The sequence below is a fragment of the Ipomoea nil genome, unplaced genomic scaffold (assembly GCF_001879475.1).
Source record: "Ipomoea nil cultivar Tokyo-kokei standard unplaced genomic scaffold, Asagao_1.1 scaffold2826, whole genome shotgun sequence".
Classification (NCBI taxonomy): Eukaryota; Viridiplantae; Streptophyta; class Magnoliopsida; order Solanales; family Convolvulaceae; genus Ipomoea; species Ipomoea nil.
The window spans coordinates 4,728,239-4,750,298 of NW_017619254.1; the positions used below are offsets into that span (position 1 = coordinate 4,728,239).

General features: G+C 34.4%; 4 protein-coding genes across 5 annotated transcripts; all 4 read right to left on the minus strand.

The window, feature by feature from the left end:
* Nucleotides 1-3,584: 3,584 nt before the first annotated feature.
* LOC109158781 (glycine-rich cell wall structural protein 1.8-like) lies at nucleotides 3,585-4,094 on the minus strand. The gene has a single exon (XM_019306675.1). It carries the CDS (start codon nucleotides 4,092-4,094, stop codon nucleotides 3,585-3,587), a length of 510 nt encoding a protein of 169 aa, XP_019162220.1.
* Nucleotides 4,095-8,581: 4,487 nt separating this feature from the next.
* LOC109159281 (LEAF RUST 10 DISEASE-RESISTANCE LOCUS RECEPTOR-LIKE PROTEIN KINASE-like 1.2) lies at nucleotides 8,582-10,066 on the minus strand. The gene is made up of 3 exons (XM_019307386.1): nucleotides 10,012-10,066; nucleotides 9,648-9,887; nucleotides 8,582-9,575 (listed from the first exon to the last, which is right to left on the minus strand). The coding sequence occupies exons 2-3, from the start codon at nucleotides 9,853-9,855 to the stop codon at nucleotides 8,767-8,769; spliced, it is 1,017 nt and encodes a 338-aa protein (XP_019162931.1). The 5' UTR covers nucleotides 9,856-9,887; nucleotides 10,012-10,066; the 3' UTR covers nucleotides 8,582-8,766.
* Nucleotides 10,067-14,387: 4,321 nt separating this feature from the next.
* LOC109158782 (expansin-like A3) lies at nucleotides 14,388-14,816 on the minus strand. The gene has a single exon (XM_019306676.1). It carries the CDS (start codon nucleotides 14,814-14,816, stop codon nucleotides 14,388-14,390), a length of 429 nt encoding a protein of 142 aa, XP_019162221.1.
* A 377-nt stretch (nucleotides 14,817-15,193) lies between these two features.
* On the minus strand, nucleotides 15,194-19,256 carry LOC109158676. Of its 2 annotated transcripts, XM_019306570.1 has the most exons (7): nucleotides 18,870-19,256; nucleotides 18,185-18,277; nucleotides 17,387-17,620; nucleotides 16,977-17,079; nucleotides 15,926-16,155; nucleotides 15,450-15,688; nucleotides 15,194-15,354 (listed from the first exon to the last, which is right to left on the minus strand). In XM_019306570.1, the coding sequence occupies exons 1-6, from the start codon at nucleotides 19,190-19,192 to the stop codon at nucleotides 15,463-15,465; spliced, it is 1,209 nt and encodes a 402-aa protein (XP_019162115.1). In that variant the 5' UTR covers nucleotides 19,193-19,256; the 3' UTR covers nucleotides 15,194-15,354; nucleotides 15,450-15,462. The 2 variants fall into 2 exon arrangements, with proteins under 2 accessions (XP_019162115.1, XP_019162114.1); XM_019306569.1 differs by having other exon boundaries at nucleotides 15,195-15,688.
* Between the last annotated feature and the right edge of the window lie 2,804 nt (nucleotides 19,257-22,060).

The following is a 22,060-nucleotide window of genomic DNA, read 5'->3' on the forward strand; positions in this document are numbered from 1 at the left end:
ATGGTTATATATTAAATTTTTGCTTACATCATCTCAATTAAGATTGTGGTTGCGAGTTTCCTCACAAAAGTTACATCTTAAAATTGTCAAAATCCTTCACGAGATGTAAATTAATGCGAGCTCCTCCATCAAGTTTTAATTTTTTTTTTTGAAAAACCAATCCGCCGATTGTATTAATTAATGAAAGCTATAATAGCGTCAGGAGGGATAGACTCCCAATACATAGAATGTTCCTGAGTAAAAGCTAACGAAGCTAAAGTATGAGCATGTAAATTAATCTGTCTAGGCACATAGCTTAACGAAATTAAATAAAATAAAGACATCATTGTCTTGCACTGGTCAATTACCAACCCAGCATACGAGTGAATGGTTGTAGTCTGGTGGTGTATGGTATTTCGCAGCACCATACAATCCGTGAGCAGATTGGCCGAATTGATATTTCTTTCAACTAACCAGGAGAGCGCCTCTTTAAAAGCCATAGCCTCCGCCATGAGTGGTGAGAAACAAACGGGTGATCTGCCATTCTTTGCTGCCACAAACGAGCCTCCAGGCTCTAATAACACAATTCCATACGTAGCCTCCCCTGTTTCCTGCCGATACCCTGCATCTATATAACATCGCATATGATTGTCGGGCAATACCGGTTCGGATTGTGGCTGTACATCTTCTCGCATGGGCCGGCCATGCACTGCACCATAAGCTTTCAGTAGTGTTGTCGCCCCCCTCACAACAGCCTGCGGCCGTGACATGGCCCCTTCCCACACGGCCGTATTGCGGCTTCTCCAAATATTGTATAGAATTCCCACCAAGAGCTGTGTCTGTTCCTCCGTTAGTATCGTCATAGCCCCAGTTAGCCATGCTGCAAACGAATCTGTAATAATATTCGTGACGGGTAATTGTGTTATATTTCAAACTAATACAGAATATTCACAATAAACTAATGCATGCAACACATCTTCATTATTAAATCTGCACATAGGACATGCCGGGTCAATCTCCACCCTCTTATTAATTAAATTTGTGGTAGTGGGTAAAATATCACATACTGCTCTCCATAAAAATGTCTTCCACTTTGGTGGTACTTTCAATTTCCACATCTTAACCCATTTATCAAACTCACCTGGGTTATTCTCATAATCACCAACAATACGCTTGTAAGCATTTTTTACTGAATAAATTCCTTTTGGGTCACCCATCCAGTACCATGAGTCATCATAATCAGGGCTAACAGGGATCATAACTATTCTGCTCACATCCTCAGGGATAAATAAATCGGATAAAATATGTGGATCCCAAGTTCGTGTTTGTGGATCAATCAAACCTACTACTCGTGCCTCTCTTAACTCTTCAGGCATAATTGTTTGTACCAAGGGACTTGGATTATCCTGGAGCCATGGGTGTCCCCAAATCAGAGTTGTCTCACCATTTCCAATCCTGCGTCTTATCCCAGCCACCACTATTGGAAGTGCTGCCATTATACTTCTCCAACAAAAACTTGGGCAATTACCAATAGAAGCATCAACTAAACTAGAAGTGGGGTAATACCTGGCTTTATATACTCTTGCCACCAGAGACTCTGGGTTTGTCAAAAAATGCCATGCCTGCTTACCCAGCATAGCTAAATTAAAAGCTCTCAATTCCTTGAAACCCAAACCACCAAACTTCTTGGGGATACATAATTTATCCCATGCCTTCCAGTGAATCCCCCTACTTCTACCACTTCCCCACCAATATCTATTCATGGTTCTCTCAATAGATTGGCAAACTGTTTCAGGCAACAAAAACACACTCATTGAAAAAGTTGGCATAGATTGAGCCACACTTTTCAATAAAACCTCCTTACCAGCCTGAGACAATAGCTTTGTGCTCCACGATCCAATCCTCTGCCTGATTTTTCCTTCAACATAAGAAAAAACTGCTCTTTTATTTCTGCCCACAAACGATGGAAGGCCCAGATATTTCCCAAAATTATCAGCCTGCACTACCGCAAGACAATTTGCCACCTGCATTCTGACCATGTGGTGGGTATTTCGGCTAAAACATATATTTGACTTGTTATAATTCACCACCTGTCCAGATAAATTCTCATACCTCATCAAACATTCTTTAATCACAGTAGCCTCCTGAATATTTGCTTTAAAGAAAAGCAGGCTGTCGTCGGCAAAAAATAAATGAGATACCGGGGGAGCACCCCTGGCCACTCTACATCCATGTATAGATCCTGCCATCTGTTCCTTCTGCAACAACATCGAAAGTGCCTCAGCACAGATAATGAATAAATAAGGGGAAAGAGGATCTCCCTGCCTGAGTCCACGTGTCGGCTTGACCCGTCCCCCCACCTCCCCATTCACCATTACAGTATAGCTCACTGTTGTCACACACAACATTATTAGATTAACCCATTTATCACTAAAACCCAGCACCTTCAACATTCTTTCCAGAAAACTCCATTCCATTCTATCGTATGCTTTTGACATGTCCAACTTCAGTGCACTCCAGCCCACTACACCGCACTGCTTCCTGTTCAAGTAGTGACCCACCTCAGCTGCCACCAAGATATTATCTGTAATTAACCTGCCAGGAATAAACGCACTCTGGGATTCCGAGATGATATCTCCCATTAAAGTTTTCATTCTGTTTGCCAACACTTTTGCCATTATCCTATATATAACATTGCTTAATGCAATCGGTCTCAAATCTGCAACAGACTCCGGGACCTCTTTTTTAGGGATCAACACTATGTTAGTATCGTTCAGTCCTTCAGGAAATACCCCAGAGTTCAAAGCATGCAATATAAACCCAGACACATCATCCCCCACAACAGACCAAAAGTGCTGATAGAAACCCGGATTCATTCCATCCGGGCCTGGTGCTTTATCTGGGAACATAGAAAAAAGTGCTGTCTTTACCTCTTCTTTCGAAAAAGGCTGATCCAGCATCTCATTATTCTCATTCGACACACGAGGGGCAAAATCATTAAAGAGGGGATCATCACAGCTCAAATTATTCGTAGTAAATATGCTCTTAAAATAATCCAGAATCACCGAATGCATATCTGTATCCTCCACCTAATCCCCACCCTCATTCTTAATACTAGCAATAAAATTCTTCTTTTTACGGGCAGAAGCATACCTGTGGTAGAACTTGGTGTTTGCATCTGCACCCCGGAGCCAGTGTTGTTTCGCACGCTGCCTCCAAAATACATCCTCCTGGGCCTCCAATTGCTTTAACTGATTCTCATTCTGTTGGAATTCGGCCAATGCGACCGGATTCGTCACATCACAGAACTTCTCTTGCTGCTTCCGCAACTGCCCTATTCGGTGACCAAACTTATGAAATTGGTCACCCCCCCATCGCATCAATTTCATACCACAATGCTGCTGACAGTGCATCAAGCCCTCCGGCCTCCCCTCCTGCCATGCTGTCTCCACCACCTCCTTGCACCCCTCATCCAATAACCATGCATTCTCAAATCTAAACCTCCTCGGTCCTCTTACCCTACGCATACTGAGAGCATTTATATTGAGGAAAAGAGCCGAGTGATCTGATTCTCTAGTCTGCAAATTCTCCACCTCCATCAGTGCCTAATCCGCCCACCTATCCGTTAACCCCGCAACATCCACCACCCCCACCCCCGGCTGCCGTACTGCCGCCCCCTCCCCCCTCCCTCGCTGCCTACCCATCCCCCTTCCACCTAAACTGCCTACATCATCGCCCTCCCCCCTACCAATTTCTCCAACCAACACATGATGCCTACCACGCCCACCGCCCTCCCCTCTTCCAATTTCTTCATCCAAAGCATGCTGCCTACCACGTCCACCGCCCTCCCCTCTACCAACCTCTCCAATTAATGCTTCCTGCCAACCTTGCCCACCGCCCTTACCCCCTCCTTCTCCCACCCCATGCACATTCTCCACACTATTCCTTTCGCTACAACCAATACTCCTCCCATCCGAACCAGTTCGCCACATCCCCTCCCCCGTTTGTCGCAAACCGGTTCCAGCCGACTGCCCTCCACCACTCCGCACATCCGCAGCGTACGTCTCCTCCCCACACTCAATCAACTCGTCATCCATAGCTATGTCACCGGCCATCGTCCGGACAGAAGAAAACGATCACCGTTGAAAACCCAGGGAAACCCTAGTAGAGAATGCAAAAACCCTAGAAAGAATCTAGAGAGGAAAAAAACCTATTTGACACTTTGCAGGGCCCATCAAGTTTTAATTAATACGGAGTATTGTATTTAAATGTTGAATACATAATAATTGATCAAGTTCTAATTAATACGGAGTATTGTATTTTGCAATTAAGAAAAGTAAGACCTAATTAATACGGAGTGGTGTGATAATATTTTTAGACATAACTAGTATTTGCGCCCGTTCGCACGGAATAGATTTGTTGTAATATATTACGAATATTTGGATTGATATATAATTATTTAAATTAGAGCATCAAATATTATATAGTGCAATTGAATATGTGATTTGAATCATTTATGTGTTTTGATGTTATCATTGCTTGAATTTGAGCAAATAATTGCTCAAATTAATAGCTAATGTGTAGATGTACGCATGCGGTGCTGCAATTTTGAAAATTATATTTATCATCATTTAGTATTTTTTTATAAATTAGGAAAATGTGCTCGTTCTCCAGCCACTAATTTATATGGAAAAATTGCTATCTTAATTCATTTGTATATATGGAAGATATATTTTTTTTTGTCTAGATATATAGGAATTTTGTCATTTAAAAAAATATATATAATATCAACTATTGTATTTACACATTATTGAAATCTCTTTGTAGACGAATTGGTAGTAGCAACACAATCTCGTCCATCTTCGTCTAGAGCTAACACCTTTAGTCCATGGATGGGTGACTCTTGTGAAAATATATAATGGTAGAATATTAGTCAGTGATCCTTTTATATTTTCAGTCAATTAGTAATATCATATTCATTTTCAGTCAATTATTCTTTTTTATTTTCAGTCAATTAGTCAATTAGAATATTAGATGAAGTGATATTTTTACCTAATTTTCGTTCCATTTTTAATTGATGATGTATAATATTTTTATTGAAATATTTTCGTTATATTTTTAATTTACCTTTATATTGTTTAAAATATGCATTTACTATTGATGATGTAGAATATTATTATTGAAATATTTTCATCTAATTTTTAATTTTTGTTTCATTTTTAATTAAAATACAATGATATGCCAGTTTCTTTTTTCATTTTAGTCAATTAATCAATTACTCAATTAGAAGTATTATTGTTACCAAATAAGCTTTATTAATTTTTTACTAATTAATTAATATTCATATTAATATGGGCGGAAATGTTGAAAAGGAGGATTTTACTTTTATTAATAGTATAGATAGATTAATTTCATTTTGAAATCATTGGTTCACATATTTGAATTATTATTTTTCTTAATTATTCGCATTGTAAACATAAATGATATTGCAATAATTAATTTATGATATTTATCAAGTTGTATCTTTTTTAAAATATAAAATTTTCACATGTTTATGTGTTAAAAAAATTTTAAAATTATTTTTATTTTTAAAATTTTTTTCCAGCAACACAAACACTCCCTTAGTCTCCCATCAAAAACTGATAAAGAAAAATCATTTTATTAAGGAAATTAAAACTAATTAAATTAAGGGAAAATGGCACTTTTTCCCCCTGAGTTATATACCTATAGCATTTTTTCCCCCTAAGTTATTGAAGTGGCTGTTTTTCCCCCTGAAATATTAAATGGACATATTTACCCTTAAACTAAATATTTAATTTATTTTTTTCTCCAACAAATTATGACCATAATTTGGTTCAAACTAAACAAACACTATAACAACCAAACCGAAATATTCCAATTACAATTTAGAATCGAAATTCGATATTTAGAGTTTATTAAAATCGTGAACCGGAACGGACGGTTCATGTTCCGAAAAAAAAAATAAAATACATTTATTGTTCAATTTTTTGATACATAATTTTAATAAATCGACATTTAAATATTGGGTTCTAGATCTGAATTATAACCGTAAACTATTAATTCGATTGCTTTAGTATCCGGTTCAATTCAAATCGAACTGTGGTCATCCCTACGTATACGCAATAATTTGTTGGAGTAGTAAAATAAATAAAATGTTTACTTTAAGGGTATAAATGTCAATTTAATATATCAGGGGGGGGGGGGGGGGGGAAAGCACCACTTTTAGAATAATTGAGGGGACTAATGTGCTTACCTAAATAATTGAGGGGGAAAAAGTGCTATAAGTATATAACTCAGGGGTAAAAAGTGCCATTTTCCCTTAAATTAAATCTAATCATGCTATATTTATTTGTAACTGTATATTAATTTCATTTTAAAATCATTGATTCACATATTTGAATTATTTATTTTTTCTTTAATTATTCTCATTGTAAACATAAATGATATTGCAATAATTAATTTATGATATTTATCAAATTGTATCTTTTTTTAAAATATTAAAATTTCTCATGTTTAGGGGTTAAATAATATTTTAAAATTATTTTTTATTAGTAATTATTTTTATTTTTAAAAGATGTTCCAGCAACCCAAACACTCCCTTAGTCACCCATCAAAAATTGATAAAGAAAAAAATCATTTCATTAAGAAAATTAAATCTAATCATGCTATACCAGGACTATGTGGTCTAATGGTACCCGGGTTGGACTTCCATTTGGAAGGTTGTAAGTTCAAGCACTGAGGCATTATTAGCTCTTTGTGTTTCAGTAGGTTGAGAAAGTATATGAACATATACTACAATGTAATAGAGCTAGTAGCATTCATGCTATATTTATTTGTAACTGTATATTAATTTCATTTTGAAATCATTGGTTCACATATTTGAATTACTTTTTTTTCTTTACTTAATTATTATAAACAGAAATGATATTGTACTAATTAATTTATGATATTTATCAAATTGTTCCCAAAAAAAAAAAATTATAAGATTTGCACATGTTATGAGGGGTAAAAAATATTTTAAAATTATTTTTTATTAGTAAGTATTTTTATTTTTAAAATATTTTCCAGCAACTCACACCGTCTCCCTTCAAAAAGTGATAAAGAAAAGTCATTTCATTAATAAAATTAAAACTAATTAAAGTATATCTAATCATACTATATTTATTTGAAACTATATATTAATTTCATTTTGAAATCATTGGTTCACATATTTAAATTATTTATTTTTTTCTTTAATTATTATAAACAGAAATGATATTGTACTAATTAATTTTTGATATTTATCAAATTGTATTTTTTAAAAATATAGTGTTTTACCCGTGCGTTCCACGAATTGTTTTTGTTATTATGCATTTAAAACAAAAAATATTAAAAAAAATGAAAAGATGTTAAAATGTACAATATAATAATATAATTGTACTATTATATATTTGGTTAAATATCTATTTTCATAACATACAAAATTAAAATTAAAATCTTGTATGTATAATATAATCTCTAATCATTTACATATTTAGATAAATATATAGAAAAAATTCACATAATTAAGTTGATTTATTTCTAATTATATTTCATATATTATAATTCTAAAGATATGAATAATAAATTAATAACTAAGAGAATTGTACTTAGACTTCAATAAAAAAAAATGTAAATTCCAAATCTAAAAATATTATCACACCGATCTAATCCCCCCCCCCCCCCCCCCCCCCCCCCCCTTCAACAATATGGCATCTTCTGATTCAGGTGAAGGAGGGACTTGTACACTTCCTGATACATTATTATTATTCTTACTCGTCTCTCGTTCCACGTTAATGGTCTCATATCCTTCTCGCGTTGCAAGCATCGAAAAGCTAGCTCTGCTACACAAGTAGTCATCCTCATAATTTTGGTACCTGTCTCAAACCCCAGACACGGATCGATCAGCTCATCAAATGCACGTCGGACTATCCCATTCATGGCTAAGTTTGACAAGTTGATTTCATAAGGTCACCTAATTAAGCTATAATGCACATAAAGCAAATCACAATAAAAAACTAAATCCAACCAATTAACTAGTCTAACTTATAACCTTATAAATTTATATGTTATCTCTTATATTTTCAATATGGAACTCTTAACAGTTTACAACAACCTCACTTCAATTTCTATAGCTATTTACCCTACCAAAATAAACTATCACACTGGAAATATTGAAGTGTTTTTGTACCTCTTTTGAGAATGGAATTGAAGTGTTACATAAAAGGAAACATGGCCTAATATATATTGACCTAGACCACTTGGTCAGTGCAACAAAGACTATAGATGCTCCAAAAACTGGAATGAAATAAAACCAAAATAGGAACTCTGGTTTTACTCCCTGGGAATAGAAGTGGTAGTTTCATTTATAGGTTAGGAAACACTAGTATAGGTACAATAATCACAAGTTTGATAAGAAAATGAAATAAAATAGTATGTTACAAATCCCATATATATAGTCAGAAGGCAATTGCCAGTTCCAGTGACTTCATCAAGAACTGCTCTTGGTAGCCGCAACATATATGCTTCAAAATCACACCATCTGCAAGTGAAGGACCACCAAAAAGCAACAAATTAATGGCCTAAAATATCACATGATTTTACAAGCATTTCATAAAATGCACAACTCCATTTACTAGATAGATGTAGCAGAGCTACTAACCCACTTAACATTTACTGATTTTGATAAGCTGGAGATCAGGTCTTACCTCTTCTTTAGACACATTAGTTTGTTTCCTCACAATTCACTCATTCGTCATCGTTGCTCAACTCATTGCCTTGAATCTCCTTTAGCGACTCCAAAACATGATCCATTGTGGGCCTCATATCCTTGTCAGGTTGCAAGCATTGAAAAGCTAGCGCTGCCACTGAAGTGGCCATTCTATTGATTTCAGTATCCTTCTCATATCCCAGAGAGGAATCAATGAGTTCATCAAATGCTCCTGTAACAATCTTGCTCATTGCTAGTTTTGCCAAATGGATCTCGTCTGTATGCCTACGCATGTCCAGAGCAGGCATTGATGATAAGAGTTCGATAAGGACAACCCCAAAGCTATAAACATCACTCTTATAAGTTAGCTGATAACACTCGTGATAATCTGGATCAACGTATCCTGGTGTTCCTTGAGGTGTAGTGGACGCATGAGTGGCATTAGCAGGGAAGAGTCTTGAGAGCCCAAAATCTGCAACTTTAACACAGAAATTGTTGTCGAGATGTATGTTACTAGTCTTCACATCGCGGTGTATTATGTCTGAAGCATGGAGATAAGCCAATGCTGCAGCAGTTTCCACTGCAATCTTCATGCGGATTGGCCACGTGAGCAGTTGATCTGCTGCTCTTTTGCCGTGCAGGTGATCTGCAAGTGTTCCATTCGGGATATATTCATATACAAGGAGGAATTCACGGTTATGCCTTGATGAGCATCCATATAATGTAACCAGATTTTGGTGCTTTAACCGGGTGAGAATTGAGATTTCATTTGCAAACTGCTCCATTCTCTTGCAGCTGCGCTCATGAAGGCGCTTCACAGCAACTTCTCTTCCATCCCCAAGTATCCCTAATTTGCATTATTCCAAGAATTAGCCTATAAAGTAGTGAATAAGAAACTGAATATCTGTTACTGTTTTACCATAGTAAACAGTGCCAAAAGCTCCATCTCCAAGTTCTTTAGAAGGATCAAAATTGTTTGTGGCTTCTTCAAGTTCGGAGTAGGAGAAGACTAGAATTCCGAAGAGCCTACTGCGACCCCTCTCAAGATCTGAGGTGGGATCCGAAGATGTATTTCTCGAGTAGCCTTTTCTTCCTTGCTTGCGTTGCCAGACAAGAACGATAGCCATACTTACAACGATCAGTGCTAAAGCGCCTGAAACTGATCAAGAAAGATATAGGGGAAGTGTATATGAAGGTCTCACTTCCTCTGAAATGTAGAAAAAGTAGGATAATGCTAGGTGGTGGTAGATGTGGTAACCTTAGACATTTATGGAAAAACTTACCTATGATTGGAATTGGGTTGCGCTTGCTCCTCGTATTTCCTGTGGTTGTGTTACGCTGAGGAGAAGAGTGGCTACCTCGTGCACAGCGAAAATCGTTCATTCATTACCAGTTTTTTTTTTTTTTTTTTTTTTTTTTTTTTAAATTTAAATAATTAATTTTTAAAATTTAAATTTTAAAAAATAATTAATTTGGAAGGATGACCTGTTGACCTGTTGGAAACCTTCTAATTGAAAGAATTGTTTGAAATTGATTAGTTTAGGGACCCAATTGTTGGTTTTTTATGACCATGAAGGTACCCACACGCATCCGTGTCCCATCAAGAGTGCAATATAGGAAGAAGAAATCAATCAAAGGAAATGACCCTTTTAGCCCTTTACTTAACGCCTATTTAACTGATGGTTAACGGAAGGACTAATAGTGGAACAATTCTTATAGTTAAGGGTCTATTTTGTCCAAATTAAAAGACAAGGACCAATTTTGAAAAATCACAATAGTCGGAGGACCATTGCTGGAATTATCTCTCTCTCTCTCTCTCTCTCTCTATATATATATATATATATATATATATATATATATATATATATATATATATATATATATATATAAAAGTTGGATCGCATGAGAAGGGAATAAAAACAAATTTAGTGATATATACAGTGTTTGTTACATGTTTAGGTCTGACCGTCTGAGGCCTTTCGTGCTTGAAAACAATACGCATTCATTACCAAACAAACATGTATAACACATGAAATGGATGAAAACAAACATGCATTCATTACCAAACAAACATGCATTCATTACCAGTTTTTTTTTTTTTTAAATTTAAATAATTAATTTTTAAAATTTAAATTTTAAAAAATAATTAATTTGGAAGGATGACCTGTTGACCTGTTGGAAACCTTCTAATTGAAAGAATTGTTTGAAATTGATTAGTTTAGGGACCCAATTGTTGGTTTTTTATGACCATGAAGGTACCCACACGCATCCGTGTCCCATCAAGAGTGCAATATAGGAAGAAGAAATCAATCAAAGGAAATGACCCTTTTAGCCCTTTACTTAACGCCTATTTAACTGATGGTTAACGGAAGGACTAATAGTGGAACAATTCTTATAGTTAAGGGTCTATTTTGTCCAAATTAAAAGACAAGGACCAATTTTGAAAAATCACAATAGTCGGAGGACCATTGCTGGAATTATCTCTCTCTCTCCCTCTCTCTATATATATATATATATATATATATATATATATATATATATATATATATATATATATATATATATATATATATATATATATATATATATATATATATATATATATATATATATATATATATATATATATATATATATATATATATAAAAGTTGGATCGCATGAGGAGGGAATAAAAACAAATTTAGTGATATATACAGTGTTTGTTACATGTTTAGGTCTGAGGCCTTTCGTGCTTGAAAACAATACGCATTCATTACCAAACAAACATGTATAACACATGAAATGGATGAAAACAAACATGCATTCATTACCAAACAAACATGCATTCATTACCAGTTTTTTTTTTTTTTTTAAATTTAAATAATTAATTTTTAAAATTTAAATTTTAAAAAATAATTAATTTGGAAGGATGACCTGTTGACCTGTTGGAAACCTTCTAATTGAAAGAATTGTTTGAAATTGATTAGTTTAGGGACCCAATTGTTGGTTTTTTATGACCATGAAGGTACCCACACGCATCCGTGTCCCATCAAGAGTGCAATATAGGAAGAAGAAATCAATCAAAGGAAATGACCCTTTTAGCCCTTTACTTAACGCCTATTTAACTGATGGTTAACGGAAGGACTAATAGTGGAACAATTCTTATAGTTAAGGGTCTATTTTGTCCAAATTAAAAGACAAGGACCAATTTTGAAAAATCACAATAGTCGGAGGACCATTGCTGGAATTATCTCTCTCTCTCCCTCTCTCTCTCTCTCTCTATATATATATATATATATATATATATATATATATATATATATATATATATATATATATATATATATATAAAAGTTGGATCGCATGAGGAGGGAATAAAAACAAATTTAGTGATATATACAGTGTTTGTTACATGTTTAGGTCTGACCGTCTGAGGCCTTTCGTGCTTGAAAACAATACGCATTCATTACCAAACAAACATGTATAACACATGAAATGGATGAAAACAAACATGCATTCATTACCAAACAAACATGCATTCATTACCAGTTTTTTTTTTTTTTTTTAATTTAAATAATTAATTTTTAAAATTTAAATTTTAAAAAATAATTAATTTGGAAGGATGACCTGTTGACCTGTTGGAAACCTTCTAATTGAAAGAATTGTTTGAAATTGATTAGTTTAGGGACCCAATTGTTGGTTTTTTATGACCATGAAGGTACCCACACGCATCCGTGTCCCATCAAGAGTGCAATATAGGAAGAAGAAATCAATCAAAGGAAATGACCCTTTTAGCCCTTTACTTAACGCCTATTTAACTGATGGTTAACGGAAAGACTAATAGTGGAACAATTCTTATAGTTAAGGGTCTATTTTGTCCAAATTAAAAGACAAGGACCAATTTTGAAAAATCACAATAGTCGGAGGACCATTGCTGGAATTATCTCTCTCTCTCTCTCTCTATATATATATATATATATATATATATATATATATATATATATATATATATATATATATATATATATATATATATATATAAGTTGGATCACATGAGGAGGGAATAAAAACAAATTTAGTGATATATACAGTGTTTGTTACATGTTTAGGTCTGAGGCCTTTCGTGCTTGAAAACAATACGCATTCATTACCAAACAAACATGTATAACACATGAAATGGATGAAAACAAACATGCATTCATTACCAAACAAACATGCATTCATTACCAGTTTTTTTTTTTTTTTTAATTTAAATAATTAATTTTTAAAATTTAAATTTTAAAAAATAATTAATTTGGAAGGATGACCTGTTGGAAACCTTCTAATTGAAAGAATTGTGTGATAATATTTTTAGACATAATTACAGTGTTAACCAATGGGAAATTTTATTCACACTACTTATTTTGTTATTTGCACCACATATTTAATATATCTAATATAACTTTATAGGTGGTGCAAATAGAAAAGCAATATTTGCACCACCATCATTAAATGTGGTCAAAGATTAAAATATTTATTATTTATTTTTTTAACAATCAATATATTAATATTAAAAAAAAAACAAAACAAAACAAAACAAACCATTACCTTCTCCGATGAGAAGGCGAGAGACTGTCTTCTCACCGGTGAGAAGGCCTGCATGTGGGTCGCCTTCTCACCTGAGAAGGCAACCCAGGCCCAGGTAGAAATCTACCTGGGTCGCCTTCTTCGGGGATAAGGCAGTCCCTCGCGTGCTCACCGAAGAAGGTGACGGGACCTTTTTTTTTTAAATTAAATTTTGAATTAAAAAAATTATAATTGCAAGTTTGACCAAGGTGGTGCAAATAGCGAAATGTATCCACATTTGGCCTGGCTATTTATGTCTGCTGTGTAATTATTAAAAATTTTCACATTTTTACAATTTTAAGATACTTTACATCTACTTTTGGTCAAAGGGTGGTGCAAATCGCAACACCCTAACGAATTTATATGACACATCACACATTTTGGGTAAAATGTTTGACTTAAACAACATTAAAAGAACCAACATAACTAATTATTATTTAGATTGTAATTAATTGTTTGTAGTTAAACTTTGGTAGTTAAAAAAAAAAAAAAGAATAGTTTATTTAAGTTGGTATTATGTGTGACCAAACTAACCCCTGTTATAAAAATAAATTGATGTCATGATTTTTACTAAAATTAACAAAAATAATTCTCGGCCTAAAATAAGATGAAATCGTACGTTACAACTAGCAAACGAGCGATAATGAAATGAAAAGGGATTTGATTAGTACAAATAGTTTTTTTTTTTTTTTTTTTTTTAAGGTTACAAATATACAGGTTAAATATATGAAAAATAAAATAAAAATTTGGCACCCAGTAATGAACTTGGTGATCAAATTGAAATAGGAAAATTAAAGATGATCATTAGATTATTAGTACAAGAATTAGAGAAGGAAGCAACACCGTACAGATTATTAATAAGTTATATATTTGAGAAAATGGGAAAGAAATGAAATACAATTTCAACATACATAATAATCACTAGTTTCACTACTACTATCTACATACTAATATATTATATATAATTAATACAAATTCTAAATGCAAATTAAAATAAGATCTGGTAATATATATGCATGCATGGTATCATCGCCGGCCACCTTGAATCCAATTCAATTCCTTGGTACGTACGGTCACAGTTCTCCAGTAGTGTCCATTATTGAAGTGTCTGTGATATGAAGTCCAGTATCATAAATCTCTCCATTTCTCCAATCCTCCGGCATTACTTTACTTGCCCAGTACCACTTCCCGTCCAGCCCCGCCGTCACCACCACCCGGAACTGCAGCGGCCCGCTTGGAACACTGTTGGTTTCCCAGATTGCCTCGTTTTTCCGGTTCATAAAATTCCAGTTCGGCGACCCAACCTCTGCCACGTCCACGGCAACGATTTCTGTTTGGGCGCCCAGGTTCAAGAACCGGATTGCTAGATAACTTGGGGACTGGCTTGATTCCTCAACGCGGATCGCCAGATTCCCGGTTTTGTAACCGGAATCATCGGAATGGTGAACGCTGCAAGAAGATGAAACGAAGAAGAATAGCAGAAAGTAAGAGATAACAGCCATGGTGATATGATTGAGAAGATGAAGGCAGAGAGTAGGCGAAGGGAACAAATATATATAGATTTGAATTGCGAATTGAAGGATTTGAATTGAAAATTAAGGCGGTTGAAATAAACACAACTGCTTTGCGTTGCGGCGCGTCGGTTGAAATTAAGTTGAATTGAAACAATATAATAGCGGGTAGGGCGGTTAGTTGGTGTTGTACGAGGATAATGATAATGTTCCACTTACCCATGACCTTTGGTCTGGTTGGCTCTGATTCTCATATGCTCCATCTCAATTAAAAGTCTAAGCCAATAATTGAATTACTGATTATATGGTCAACATAAACAATTTCACTTTCAATAAATCTTGTATGAGACTATTTCCTGTAATACAGGTAAGACTTATTCTCATTTTTTATTAATTATTAATTAAATTGCTTACCCAGAGTAGATGAATGAGTGCATGTACAAGAATAAAAATCACAAGCATCTAATACATTTTGAATCTACACCTAAAAACTATACATATTTCATCTTTGTCAGCTTTACTCTCTCATGTCAGAACACAGTTTAGACATAAGCCATGGAATACTGACTTGCAAATTTGAGCTATGGAAGGGAGGAGACATAGATTGATCTCAACATTCATCATCTCTCTTAGCTTATTAGCAATCCTTATTACCATCCATCATATAAATGGGTTTTCCCCATATTTTAGTGTTCTTTTTCGGGTCGTCTGTAAGACTCAGATCTGTAGGATCTTCTTTGAATGTTTTTATGAATGTTTTTGCTCTCATCACGATGAGTCTTTCCACCATGAACAGCTGATAATTGTTCTCGATCACTGGATCCAAAATGCTGCTGAAATTTGATGAATACGCCAGCTTGTACCTGCAGAGTATAACGCATGTAGAAAAGAAAAGTCTGGTCAGCTATGGATCCCGACTTTGGTTGAAAAACTCACATGAAAACGCTGATAAGTGAAGGTTGGAAAACAGTGAATGGTTGATGTTTTAGTAAATGCAGTTGCTCGATTGAAGAGTGAGTAGATGATGAAAATATTGATTTGCAACGTTTTTCAGTTCCAGACAGAGTAAATAAAACAAGAGGTTTGGTAGAATGACTTGCCTCACGGCCAGGGGTGAAAAGAAGCCTGGTGTTTTCTCATTAGAAGCAATGTAAAGAGTCCGCCCAGGAGGGACCCATTTAGCAATTCTGCAAAGAATGAACTCTGGTTGTGTATCTCTATCCAAATGAGGATTTAAGCTTCGTTCAACCCCAAACCTATCCTTCCTAGTCCTGATCTTATCACCTCGGCGCACATGAATAGCATCATAGTCACCAAGGAGTGCTCTGATCTTCAGACAAAAAGGAAAAGAAGCATTACCAATGAGAAATGCATGGTCCCTTTTCTCACTGATAATAAACAGTGAAGATAAATGGACAACTCATACACGACAGAAAATGAACACTCATCAATTATCATCATGATCAAATATGTACTAATTCCAACCTAGTTTCTGCAGAAAATATCCTTCGATAGGTTGGGAACATAGGGAACACAGAATTATACATTTTTGTTTCATTATTCCAGCCAATCTGAAAACCAAAACTACCCCAACAGCCAAACACTTAAGGCAAAGTTTCAGGTTTTCTAAAGCATAACCACAACTTAGCAGGTCCAAATCTACCCCCGCCCCTAGCAAGAAAATTTCATCAATTCTCACGATATTAAAGAATGAGGTCATGCAGGATAATGAGCTTAGTTCTTGAGGTCAAATGTTTGACATGCTTACCCATTTGAAGTCAAGGTCTTATAGCTTAATTAAAAAAAAATGGCAAAGCAAGAGATGGGGCATTAAATTTATAGAGGGTTAGAGAGGTCAGAAATTTTGGGAAAAAAAAAAAAAGAAGGTGGAAGTGAAGGGAATTAAGGCCTTGTTTGGCAATCAGCGGATTATGCTAGCGGTTAGCAAATAGCGGATTATATTAGCGGGTTTGACCAGTGGATTGTATCAGCGGTTGGTAAAATTAGTTGTTTAGGTTAGCGAATAACATTTAAAATGACCTAAAGGGTATACATATATTTCATCATAATAATAACAGGTAAAAAAGTTTGTCAGCACAATGTTTAAAAAAGAAAGCCCATCAATGCCCAACAAAATGCAGTCAAACTAACCTTTTCTACTGCATCTTGTAGTTTCTTTGTGCCCATTGAAGGAAGGAAAGAATAAGGCAACAAGACAGCACTACGATTTTTCCGATCCTTACACTCCATGAACCTGAATGTTTACCATGATTAATACCTACAGAAAAAATGTCTCAATTCAAAAACAATGCCAGTGGCTGGAAGCTTTGAAAATGAACAACGCATGCCAAAGTCATCATGCACTTTTGTTTTTAAGGAGAATACAGAATGAATAAATTCATGGAATCTTATACTGAGCACAGAACAATATCACTCTTCAAGCATGTGCAATCATTAACTAGAAAGAGTTTATGATGAAGCCACATGCATGATAAGGTTGGAAGAGAAAAAAGGTAATAAGAAAAGAAACAACAATGGAAAGATTAAGAATCATAAATTACCATGAAAGGGGACTTGCCGTTCGATTTATCAGTAAAATATTTGAATATGAACTATTATCTCTGAGTTCAGTCCGGCTGATTCCTTGAACATGTGCAACTCCTCTGGAACCTAATTTCATGCTCTTGGAGAGAGCCCGATGCCACATTTTTGAGTTCTCTAAAATTACTGATACCGTGTCTGATATGCGGTCTAGATCATACAGGGAATCCATAGCACAGGAGCTACCTGTCCACCTAGCAAATGAAACAAATGTCGGCAATAAATAAGCAAAGATCTTCTCACATATCTTATCTGGATTATCTCCATAGATGTTCATGAAACACACAAACAGAGACCTACATTTTATATAATTGTCCTACTTCACTGAGGGTCTGAGCCAAGAACATTGGGATAGAGCAAGATAGCATACTCAATCCAAACATTTAGCTTAAAAACTAATTCTATAGTTGTGGGACAAAAAATTACCTCCCACCCCAAACCAAAGGCATCACTAATAATGAAGGGACAAATTGATCCAAGTTGAACCAATCTAGCCCCAAGTGTAACTAGGAACTTTGTGAAATCATTACCCCCTTGCACAAGGTACTTGGGCATTATTCCTCAGACTTAGGGTGAAACTTTACACTCACATTACTCTCTATTGCTTTCTTCGAGGGTAGGGGAGCTAACAGAAAATCTAGAAAGAAGCAATGAAAATGCAGGAAATATAATGTATGATTATTCATGGGAAGGAAGGGGGAATAATAATAATTAAAAAAAAAAAAAAAAAAAAAAAAAAAAAAAAAAAAAAAACTCACCCTCCCACTGATCTTGAATTCCCTGACAGATCAAAATTCCCTTTCTGATTGTGCATTGGATTGATACACATCCTTGAAGGCATCACGAATGTCCTAAAATGAGGAAAGGACGATTGTATTCTATTTTAGGCATAAAACATTACCATTATATAAATCTTGTACCATAGTCTTCATCACTAAATAGTAAATAGAATGCCAACAAACTTGTGTTCAAATTCACTAAAGAAATACAACTAAAGTTGCAACCCTTAGAGGGGCAAAAGTTCATCCAAAATTAACAAAATGATTTGAGGATTTCAAATGGTATAATTGTACCATAATATCTTGCTTTCAGTTTCAACTAGACAATTTCAATTCATTCAAATTAATGCATATTGCAATAGTAATTGCTAGTCAAATTTCCTACATTGTCCTAAATCATTCATCAATGGTTCAAGCTCAAAAGCCAGCTAAAATTCCGAATCCAAAGCAACCTCCTCTATCAATACACCATTAAACATTTCAAGAAATCCCAAATTATATATTACCAACTTGAATGTAATCTAGCCCAAACCATTAAAACTTCAATCTAGCCAAAATGCTAAGGGGAGACAACGAGAAATCAGATGCTATGTTAAAAGAGAGGGGGGAAAAAGGGATTAAAAAAAAAACAAATAAAGATTCAAATTTTCCTTAAGAATATTACCTCTGCAGAAACAAGGCTTCTTCGAGGGCACAGCGGAGGCTGGACTCTTGATGGCCGAGGCCAGCACAGGTGTCACGGTGCTTTCCGGGACAATCAATTCTGGTGCCCCAAAAGAGGTACTTGTCGGGTGCATTGCGCGGGGGGTTCCTGGAATGCACGACTATGAGGTCCCGCATTCTCCGGGGATTGGAAATTAAGATGCCATTGGTGGAGAACAGGGAATAGTAAAGGTACAGAAGAGCTATGGCTACGACGGTGGATATGAGAAGGAGGACTGGAGATCTGTGTCTCGGCTTCCCTCTGTGGATTCTATGGATCGGCATTTTGCAGCCTTCGCTGGTACGGAAGAAGATGATGTCATTACTTATAATTTCTTGCGTCAGCCTCCATAATTTACTAAATAAATTTTATATACCAGTTAGTCTATACTGAAATATGTCTTTGACATGTTGATTGTTTAATAATCTCTTGAAGGAAATAATGAACCATTTAAACTTGAATATGACAATAATGATATTTTGAGACTAAAAGTTCATTATTTCAGTCCCTTCGAGGACATCCGACGGTATAGAAAAGTCTATTACTTCATTATCGTTGGAGTACCTCTTTAGGGCTAAGTTCTATACTTCTATAATTGTGACAGACTTGCTATTTACGATTAAATTGCTAGCAAAACGTAGTGTTCATCCTACAATAAAATATTGAAATAGTGTTCAACACATCCTCTAATATCTTCGAGTTACTGAATATCTTGGTACTTATGCGATAGATCAAGATATGTTTTTTACGGCTACATGGGTACTAACTATTTTGTTTTATCCCGTGATGTCAAGTCTCAAACCGGTTATGCTATGTTTTTATCCGAATATCGTATATGAGAACAATAAAGCTTGTGTTGCACAAATAATAAATGAGTATGTTTAGGAATATTTGACAAAATATATAGTGTCAAGATTCAACCCATGTAAGCTTTAGAAAAGTCATAAGATTATTATACAAAATATTATTATAGTAACAATGTTGAAGATTGTACAATATCTAATTTCCACACTTAATTGTTTTTGAAAAGTATTTTTATTATATTATAGAGTAAATTACCGAAATGGTCCCTTGACTATAGCGAAATTACCAATTTGGTCATTGACTATTTTTTTTTTGACCAATTAAGTCTCTCAACTTTAAAAATCTTAACCAATTTGGTCCTCCGTTTGTTTGACCGTTAGTCAACCGTTAACTTGGGACCAAATTGATAATTCGCTATAGTCAATGGACCATTTTGGTAATTAACTTTAAGGTGGGCAATTCGGTTCGGTTTTCTCGAACCGAACCGTAACAAACTAGTTAGATTCGGTAATATATCGAACAACGGAACGGTAATAGATTCTTGTATATCGAACGGTTTGGTAAAAACTCGAACCGAACTGAATTGTTCGGTAAAAATCAAGCCGAACCGAATACCGTTTGAACTTTGAATTGCTATTTTGTTATATATTAGACTTTGGATATGGACTATGTAAACACCATAACACATAGTATAGAACTTTTGATAACAAACCATAAAGAAATCAAATAAAACATTTACGAGAGATACTCGTGAGAATATGAGCTGAACGACAGAACAAGCAGCAAGGGACTTAGATTTATTTATTTATTTATTTATTATTATTATTAGAATTATTATATTTAAAAAAAAAATTAAACGGTATTCGTCTCAGTTTAATTTTTTACCGAACAATTCGGATCGGTTTTTTATTAAACCGTTCGGTATACAAGAATCTAATACCGTTCGGTTGTTCGGTATATTACCGAACCCAACTAGTTCGGTTCGGTTCGGTACGGTTCGATTCGAGAAAACTAAACCGAATTGTCCACCCCTAAAGTTAATTACCAAAATGGTCCCTTGACTATAACGAAATTACCAATTTGGTCCCAAGTTAACGGTTGACTAACGGTCAAACAAACGGAGGACTAAATTGGTTAAAATTTTTAAAGTTGAGGGACTTAATTGGTTAAAAAAAATAGTCAAGGACCAAATTGGTAATTTCGCTATAGTCAAGGGACCATTTTGATAATTAACTCTATATTATATTAGAACGTGTAGACTTTGATTGTTATCTTCATGGGGAGCAACATTTACTCGAATTAATCCTGAAGACTAAAAATATTACTCCATTTGTCTCGTTTTATCTGTCATACTTACTATTCATTGGTCAAATCAACTATTTCTTCTTTGTTTATTTTCTTTATTATTTTTTACTTCTTTTTAAAATGATTTTTTGTTGTTTAATAGTACTTTTAGTGTAGTTTCTAAATATATAAATTTTGTACATTAATACTAAACTTAATATTTGAAAACTACACTAAAAGTATTATTAAACACAAAAAAAAAAAAAAATCAAATTTAAAAACAAGTAAAAATACCAAATAAAATAAACAAAGAATAAAGAATTAATTTGCCTAATGAATGGTAAGTAGGACAGATGGAGTATGAGATATGTGCAACTCTACGAGTAGTTTAGTTATGCCATCCTTATTCGTAGCCATGATTAGCATTACCATGAGCATCTTAGATATGAAATTTGAATAAAAGAAAGCATAGTTCCTGTGGATTAAGATATTATAAGATGAATTTTGTATATTTATTCTTCATAGATGAAGATGTTATGGTAACGAAGAAGATAAGGAGGTAATGTTTTTTATATAGATGTCTTAAAATAGAAAATTGAATTATATTACCGTTTTTTCTATATTATTTTTTGTTGATAATAATAATTTAAAAGTTAACTTATGTATTTATTATTAAAATGTTTAAATATAAAAATATTTCACATTATAATATATATAATTAGTTGTTATAGTATAAAAATGTACTAAAATGTTTAAATATAAAAATATTTCACATTATAATATATATAATTAGTTGTTATAGTATAAAAATGTACAGTCAAACTTCATATACTCCATTTTTTAAAGACGAAATTAACGTACAATATTAAACACATGAACTTCACTGTGCGAATGTAAGTGTCACGTCACGTGTGTGTAAACTAATTAAAGTTTGTTAAGCCAAACACGGTTTCATACGGCAGTGTGGAAATGGTCAAAGTCAATAACGACCATGACTGCTTTCTTCCTACTTCATAGAAACTCCTTTTCAACTTCTACAGTACTACCTAGTATTTACCTTTTTT